This window comes from Corvus hawaiiensis, chromosome 12, assembly GCF_020740725.1.
Source record: "Corvus hawaiiensis isolate bCorHaw1 chromosome 12, bCorHaw1.pri.cur, whole genome shotgun sequence".
In the NCBI taxonomy this organism is placed as follows: Eukaryota; Metazoa; Chordata; class Aves; order Passeriformes; family Corvidae; genus Corvus; species Corvus hawaiiensis.
Window position 1 is genome coordinate 12,987,061 of NC_063224.1, and position 8,623 is coordinate 12,995,683.

At 41.3% G+C, this 8,623-nt stretch overlaps 1 protein-coding gene across 3 annotated transcripts; it reads right to left on the minus strand.

Annotated features, from left to right (window-relative positions):
- Positions 1-183: 183 nt before the first annotated feature.
- Positions 184-6,244, minus strand: CNEP1R1 (CTD nuclear envelope phosphatase 1 regulatory subunit 1). 3 transcript variants are annotated; one of them, XR_007206311.1, is made up of 7 exons: positions 6,134-6,244; positions 3,892-3,963; positions 2,481-2,554; positions 2,039-2,148; positions 1,850-1,904; positions 1,487-1,587; positions 184-270 (listed from the first exon to the last, which is right to left on the minus strand). XR_007206311.1 is itself a non-coding variant. In XM_048316442.1 (6 exons), exons 1-6 carry the CDS (start codon positions 6,156-6,158, stop codon positions 1,546-1,548), a joined length of 378 nt encoding a protein of 125 aa, XP_048172399.1. In that variant the 5' UTR covers positions 6,159-6,244; the 3' UTR covers positions 836-1,545. The 3 variants fall into 3 exon arrangements, 1 of the variants encoding a protein (XP_048172399.1); XR_007206310.1 differs by lacking the exon at positions 184-270 and adding an exon at positions 836-1,062; XM_048316442.1 differs by lacking the exon at positions 184-270 and having other exon boundaries at positions 836-1,587.
- Between the last annotated feature and the right edge of the window lie 2,379 nt (positions 6,245-8,623).

Here is an 8,623-nt window from a genome sequence, read left to right on the forward strand (position 1 = left end):
TCCCACCCGAGCGAGGACACCGCGCCTACTGCGGGTGCTTCCCCAGGTCAACAACTCAAACAAGATAATTATCAATAGAAACAATTTCCTCTAAGGGCACTTACAGAGGCGGGATTGACCTGGAGGATGGAAACCTGGAAGGGGTTTCCTCTCTGGTGTCAGTATCTTAGATTTTAAGAACCACATCAAATACAGGAAATGTTGGTCCGGTATGAAAGTTACAGAGTGCAGCTATGTATTTTCTGAAGTTCTTCTGTGTTCAGTGGAGATCTGTATTTGCACAGTACAAAAGAAGATAACACCTGTTTATACAAAGATTTTATTTTATACACATTTACCTACAAAATATACAGCAGTTAAAAATAATGGATGGGCAGAAGACTTACTGGAAAAAAAATCCAGAAGACAATTCTTGAAGTTTCAACCGACAAAGTTACATCAATAGGCTGCCTTTAAAAGCCAGTCTACCCTGTAGTAGGGGTTACTGAAGTTGCAAGAGCTTTGCAGTTAGAGTCAATTTAAAGAGTCCAAAACATTTAAAAAGGCACCTTGAACAACTTAAACTCTTAAAACTTGACAGTTTTAGCTATTCAAAAGTTACACTTTATGCATATATCATCCACACCTTGTTGTTAACACTCTGAATAACAAATTTTGTTATTTTATTGTGGCACTCTAGATTTTCTTCCCCAAATCTGAAGTTATACATTTGCAATACTAGTTTCATATTCTGACTATCACAGCATAAAAATCCACTCAGACTGGTTGGGTGGACTTTAGATACAGTACAACCTTACAACTGGGAAGATACAAGCATATTTAAGACAATTTTAAAAAAATTAAAATCTTAAAATTAAGTGTTTTGAACCAGATCAAACGAGGAACTACGTATGACCACAAGGAAAGTGGCTGGTGCACTATATACACAACTTGACAAATGTGATCCTTGATATATTTGCGAAGTTCTTAGACAGTAAGACCAGTTTTCTCCAGCACAAACAGTCAGTCTTCCTGCGAGCCTTTAAACCAGTTCCAAAAAGAGTGACCAGGAGACAAGGACAGCTGTAATGAGGAAGTGTGCTAATAAAACATCAGGAGAATGGCAAACATTCCTTTCAATACTCTTCATGAGAACAAGAAAATCCACAGACCAGGTATTACTTTTTTCCTGAACATTGGCATCAATCTGCTATTTACAATAGCTTACATAGACACGTAACACAAATGAGGTTTCATTTTCAAGTTCAACTTCATTGCCAATTAACATACTTCACCTGTATGTTCTGTTCTAGCTGAAGTAAAAAAGTGACACAAATACTGAAAAAGAGGTAATCAGAAGTAGCAAAAGCACTGATAATATGATAACAAAGAATTTGGATAAATATTCAAGAAAGTAATATTGCACACTTTCATTGTCAACTGTGTTAAGACTTTTACTCCCAGGCAGTGACAACCAGTCCCATTTGATTTTTTGCTGTCATACTACCTTAAAAAAGGTCATTTTTGGTTTCCATGGCAGTGGAAAAAAATGAAGGAAGACAGCCCTTATTGAACATGAGGCCTAGGTTTCAAAATTAATTTTCCAGTCTGCAAGACAGAAAACAAAATAAATAAAGTTTAAACCCTGAAAGTTGAACCAAACAATTACACTTCAATGTTATGGACAGTGCAAAACAACACACAAAACAGTACTAAGTATTCCACATTCCAGTTTTACAGACACAGAATTTGCTGAGGTATATACAAGTGCTGTTCAGAAAAACAAACTGTGTGTCTTTTTGAATTATTTCCTTTTTTTTTTTTTTTTTTTTTACAAACAAGGTTTAGGCAATGAAGCGCTAACACTTACATCATCACAGGACATATTATATTCTGCCAGAACAGTTCGACATCGGGCTGCTATACTGTGTGGATTGTGTCAAGGAAAGCAGCTAACACTTGAACACACAGTAAGCAACAATTAAAAAGCAATATTGGCATAGGCTTCAACAACTGCAGTAACTACACCTGTAACCTGACAAACATTATCAAAGGATACATTGATGGTGCCACCACTCTTTTATGTATTCCAGCAAAGAACAAGCCTATTAGGGTAATACAGCTAATTGTGAAAAATGGGTGATTCCAAAGTGATGTGAAAAATGATACCTAGGAAAGAAATCAGATTAGTCCCACTGCATACTTTCTAAAACACACAGAAAGTCACCGCCTAGGTCGCTTAACTAAAAATAAAATACTGCTCCTAGCCATTTCCAAGTACTTGTGAACAATTCTTTAGATAAGCATTCAGGGTACAGTATTTTGGCAGACTTTATCCCAGGACACATTCCACAACAATTCCAGACAGCTTGAGAGCTTTACTAAAAATCATCTCCCAGTTTCATGTGAGAACCATGTTTAGCCTTTCAGTTTTCAATATACCACTTGACTGCAGCACCAAGCTATGGAACACACCACATTTGGCATTAGCCTGACCTTACCTTTTGTGTCTCTGGGTCTATTAACCAGTTCCAAGCCCCAGTTGCTGTGCAGACTGATACCACTATCAAAATCACTGATGAAGAAAAGAATGAGAGTCACAAACAGTATACCTCACTCATATTTAAACGCATTTATTTTTCAGCAGCAACTCAAACATATATTTCTTTTCTCACTTCTGAAGGAGGAAAAGCTTCTAATTGGAAAGCAGAAATGAAAATATGCAAAGAAACTTCTAATATGGGAAAGCCTAAGGATTCTGTACAAGCTTCCTGGACAGAACAAGTACATATGAAAATCTAAATTCTGTCAAGTAAAAACATCCTAGTCCTTTGAAGAAACCAAAGTTATCTTTTCAAAAGAAAGTTGAAAACGATCTAACAAAAGCATAAAGCTTCTTCTCTACATCATATAAATACTTTCTTTTCAGGATAACAGGACAAAAAGTTAACACTGGCTACACACCCCATTCTAATTAAAATAGAAAGTTCCTCTTTTATGTGAATTACAAAACAAGCAGTTTGGGAAAAAACATGAGTCACTGAATACAATACAGGTTATGCAAACCTCATTTAAATATGCTTAAAAGTTTCCAGTATTTTTTTAAAATTATAACTGACAGAAAATAGCAATTTTGGAAGCCAAATGCACTCCTAAAGCAGGCATGTGCAAATTTAGCAGAACTACAAATAAATATTTGCTTGCACCCTGATTGCTCAGAAAGAAAGGGGTTTGAGGTGGTGGTTTTGCTTTTTAAGTAGTCATTCCTTCAGTTTCTTCATTCAAAATTGACCTCTCAGGCGAAAAGATACTATTTTATGTGTTCTAAAAAAGCCTGTATTCTTTGAGTGGGTAAAAACCAGCGAAGTCTCAAAACAAAACAAAGTTGTGTGTTTCTACCACAGGGTACTAATCCCAAAGCTGGCAACATTTCTGTGGTATTTTCTGCCTTTCCCTCTCCTTCAAACTTTCCTGTCACAACAGCTGCCTTTATGGCACACTGCTGTAACTTTTTCACCTTCAGTTTTACAGGGACTATCTCACCTGATCATATTTAGTTTAAATAACTGTAACAACTGTCTGGAAAGTCTCAGCCTTGAAGAAAAAAACTTCAACAAAATAAAAACCAGAATAAAACAGCAACAAGCACAACAACTTATTGTTCCAGCTATTTCCAGAATAATTCAGCTTTGAGCCAATTCAATCTTAACCTCATTTTTCTAACTCTGGCTAAAGTATTAGTTTATTATCCTGTATTAACTTGTTGCAGAGTGTTCGAATGTGTGCCACAAATTTTAAAGCAAGTCTAAATACAGATTTTTCTTTGGCAAACCTAAATAGAAGATACACACTGGTAAATCTAACAAGCTTGAAAGACAGAATCCTATTTATTGCTTGGAACATCAAACTTACTTCTCCAACGTCCTGTAGCTGGTTGCAAACATGCAATGTATTCAGTAAGTCTTCTTTCAAAAGCTTTGAGATCTGGGGAGGATGTATATCAAACATAATTAGATCTTCATCTACTTAGTAAAACTTCAAAGTAGAAGATAAAAAGAATTCAATTTTCCCCCATGCACACCCAATTCTTAAACAGGCAGAGAAAACCAATGCAATGATCATTTATATGCAATGAAAGCCCAGTCATAGTAGCTTTACTCAACTTCAGGTAGAAAGTACAGTGTTAATCTAAATGCAAGAAACATTCCCACTTACAAAAAAGAAAAATCAATACAGTTGAGAAATCACACTATTTCAGACATCTTTGTAAATACTGAGTTAAGATTTATAGTAGCTTAAAGTGCCTCTGAAAACAGAAAGAAAGTATCACATTTTGAAGTATATCAGGAAACCATTAAGTCCTATAATCAATATAATGGCAATTTTTTAAAAAAAGTTGGCCATTTACTTCCGTTCAAGGGATTATTTGTAGTAATGTGGATTTGTTTACTTTGTTTTGTAGAAACTTTGTGTGTCATATGTATGCACACACATATGCAAAAAATCCCACAGCAAACACCAGTCCAATAATCTTACTCCAATAACTTCCTTTTTTTTAGATAGATCTTTCTTCTTATTACCATCATTTTCCCATGGTTTTTCCACTGAAATTACTGCTAAATCCATTTCAAGTTGATACTCCTAATTGTCTCCAAGGAGCTGTTTCACCTTAAGTCCAGGTTAGATTTACACTTCCGTTCAACAAGGTCAATATCTGACAACATTCCAGTCAAAACTAGAATTCTACCTAGAGTTAAATTTCAATTAGGATCAACTTAACTTTCAGCTAAAGTCTCCATCAGTATCAATGTGGAACTTCAACTTCCAACTATTACTATATTAGTTATCACAATAAAGCAAATGAAGAATAAGCTTAGAAGAAATAAATCTATTATGATCACTACAAAAGCAGTCTTCTAAACTGTGAATTTATTCCTAAGTGGTTTGCATGTGAATTTATGGGGGAAGATTACAGCATCTTGACTTCAGCCACAGAACAGCTAACTAGTCTTAATTACTGCCAAGAACACAGTAGTTAATGGCCTGTCCTCCACTTCCCTTCTGGGGAAGTTAAACCACTGCCGGCAATTATAGCTAATTAACAGTTCCCTGACTAGCACAAGCCCCTCCAACTAGTCACTGAAACGAGAGGGGGAACACAAGGCACCATATAAAAACCTGCTCTTTGAGAAACAGCACCCTGAAGGCATTAAATCAGGCTATTGACACCAAAGCTCTCAAGAAAACACTCATGTAACGCAGAGATCACTGAAACAAAAAATGAAAAAAACTCTTTTCAGAAAAAAAGAAAATTGAAGTTTTAACTTATTTTCAACTACGCACATTCCAAGAACCTTCTCTGAGTTGATCCCTTTGGCAGCTGTGACTAGCAGGGCACGCTTCTGGGATCCCTCAGCTTGTACAAGCACAGCAACAAAGCCGTGACAACGCCGGACTATCGCTTTCTGTCGACGTTGCCTACTTCTAGTACCAGCTACAAAACACCTGCTAATTCCGAAACACAGGTGCATTTTTAAAATCTCTACCAGTCTTTGGACACTACAAACTCTTTCAGGGTTCTGACATCCTGTAAGCTGTAACTTCAAAGAACTAGTAACGCAAACCATCAAGTGTCTCCAGACAAGAAGCGGCTATTTGAGGTCGCGTTCTTCAAACGCAAGAGGAGCCCTGGCACAGTGTAACGCCTAGTGGGGCTCAAGAGCTGAAAGAAACGCGTCTCACGCAAAAAACCCTGAGCGGGGAAGGAGCTCCCAGAGCACAAGAGGGTTTTCATCAGCTACAGCCGAGCAGCGGCACCGAAAGGAACCGCGAGCACTCCCTTCTCCCAGGGCAGGCAGCAGCCCCTCAGCACAGGCCCTCCCGCGGGCCCTGCTCTCCGGGCCGGCCGGGGAGCAGCGCAGCCCGCCCCGAGCGCGGGACGCCGAGGTGGCCCCGGAACCCCGCCCCAGCTCGCCTGTCTGGGCCGAGGAGGAGCGCCGGGAGCGCGGTGCAGAGGGAGCCGAGGCCTCCCGCGGCCGCTTCGTCCCGCTCCGCAGGGATGGGGCAGCGCGCTCGGGCAGCCCGGGCACAGAGCCGGCAGCTCCCGGCTCGCCGAAGAAGCAGCTCCGGGCTCGCTCCGAGCGGCCGCACTCACCCTCAGCCTGGTCCAGGGAGTTCATGGCGGGCGGGCGGGCGGGCGGAGCGGCGCGCACCGGGCGGAGCACCGAGCACGGGCCGTTCCCCCGCGGCCCCGCGCACCGCCCCGCCGGCCCGGCCCCGCAACAACGCCCCGCGCTACTCGCCCGCCGCGCCGCCCGCAGCAAGCGCGCCTCGCATTGGCTACCGGCAGGGAAGGGGCGCGGCGCGGCCGGCTCAGGGCGGTGGGTGTTGTCACGCAGCTGTGTTGACCTTTATTTATTAAACAGCAGCTTCGCGGTTTTTTTTCTTTTTTTTGCGCCTCCTAACACTCTCGCATGACTTGAGGGAGCTGTTCAATATAAGCGTCTCGGCAGAAAATAAAAGCTAGAAAAGATACAATATTATCCCTTCCAGACAGCCCAGGGTCAACTTCTAGGCTTGTTCACTTGGGGGCTTTTCTACACCCCTCCCACTTGCAGTCACCAGACAGCACTCCGGCACAGCCAGGCTGCTCACCTGGCTGCTTGTGAGAGCATTTCAGGGCACAGATTTAAACGCTGCTTTTGAAAACAGGTCCACTGAGACTGACTTATGATCTCCCCAGTAGGGCCAGACAAAGCTCTTGCAAGCTACAAGCACAAGCAGTAGGCTGAATATCCCACACAAGCAATTACAGTTCATCGGGGTTTCTATGCAGGAGGATGGCACTGGGCCATGAAGACCATCTGCCTCTGGGTGTGCGGTCTGTATCTGTGTTAGGAGAAGGGGTGCCAGGTGTTTCCACACATCACCCCTTACCCTTCGTCCCTTAGGTTTATTGCCGCAGGAGCGGTGTGGCACCAGAGGGATGTCTTTGGATAGGGACAGCAACAGTGATGGTGTCCCTGCTGTGCTGCCAGTGGTAGCGCTGCTCGTCCCGGCTGTGCTCCAGTGGTAGCAATCGTGTACTGGATGGCAACGGCTAAAATAGTGGCCATCCAAAACTGGTGCTGAAAGGTCGGGTTTCTTTGCCCGTTGTAAGTGTCCCATTGAACATACAGGGATCAGCCATCATGACCCCACAGCCCTGCCTGCTGCTGGCCCAGCTGGGCTACAGAGGTAACTGAACTGGTCTGTTTTCTAAATGAAAGCTTTCTGAGTTACCGACTGACACGATTAGTGAGCTCTCCAGGGACCCGGGCTCTCTGCACTGCCATCTGTTTTCAGCTGACTGGTACTGGAGCCTGGATTGCATTTTGTAGTCCAGTAAGAATTTTGTGTTGCTTAAAGCAGAGGAGCTGCAGTGCTCTCAGGAGTTGGAATGTGGTGTAATTTCTCTCCTTCTGTTTCTTAAAAGGAACCTAGAGAAATCATGAAAATATGATTTATAGTAATTTTGCTGTCATTGGTTTAAGCATAATTACAAAAAATTGTGTTTTCTAGAAATTCATACATTACTTTTGCTTTGGTGATGGCTCACTGAATGTAAGTGATGGCCTATTATTTTCTTAATAGTGTTCGAGTCCAGCTCATAGTTTTGCCTAGTTAGTTTACACCAGTTTTGCCAGTGTAAAAACTAGAAGAAACACTAATGTTTCTTGTTGGTGGTTGGAATTATGTCTGCCATGTGGAAAGGCTGAACACCTCAGTGGTGTTTTTTCTGGCTGTTGACAAAGACTATAGCAGATGCTAGCACTGGAGTGTTTCACTGAACCAAAAGACCAGAGTGTGGGAAGAAGATGTTTTCTTCGTTACTAAAACTGTACTCTTGCAGTTTGTAGAACCTTAAATTAATCAGACCCCAAGAAACTGGATGCTGCTCTGAAATGTGCAGTTCTCTGCATAGCCCTTGTAGATTTCCAGCATCCTGAAAGGATCAGAAAGTTGTAATTTGTATTAGGCTATTTATACTTCTGTGAGCTTGCTGATGTACAGATCTCCTCTGGTCTTTTATGTTGCTCCAGCTATTAGGTTTATATCTGAACAGATACAGATCTCATAAAGCTCTTTTTTATTCAAACTTTGATGATTTGTGACACTTAGAGGCTGAACCTACATTAGGAAAAAAAATTGCAAGAGCTATAACCCTTGAGATACTTAAGTAAATTATAATTCTTTTATTGTTTCTAATGTAAAGCTTCTTGGACAGTTAAAAATGTTTTGGGTTGTCTTTTTCCCCCCAAATAGATTTTACTGTCTTCTGTACAATTCTGTTGACTGGGCAAGATAAATGAGGCAAGACAATGTAACTGTCATCACACTACAACTATAACTTGAATAAACTGTTTCTTAGGGTTAGTGCATCGGTTAATAATCCTTGATACCTTTTTCTGCCAACGCCTGTGAAGCCTTAAAATTAACAGCTTAAGGAAAAGGGCTCAGTGTACATTTGGATTGCTTCACAATGCTGAGGTGATTTGAAGAACCATGCTTTGTCAGTTTAGAGTGCTACCTCAAGTATCTCTTCTCGAAGGTGCAAGGGATGCATTTTCCTGGGTTTAGCATTTTTAGTATCTATTTCTGGTTC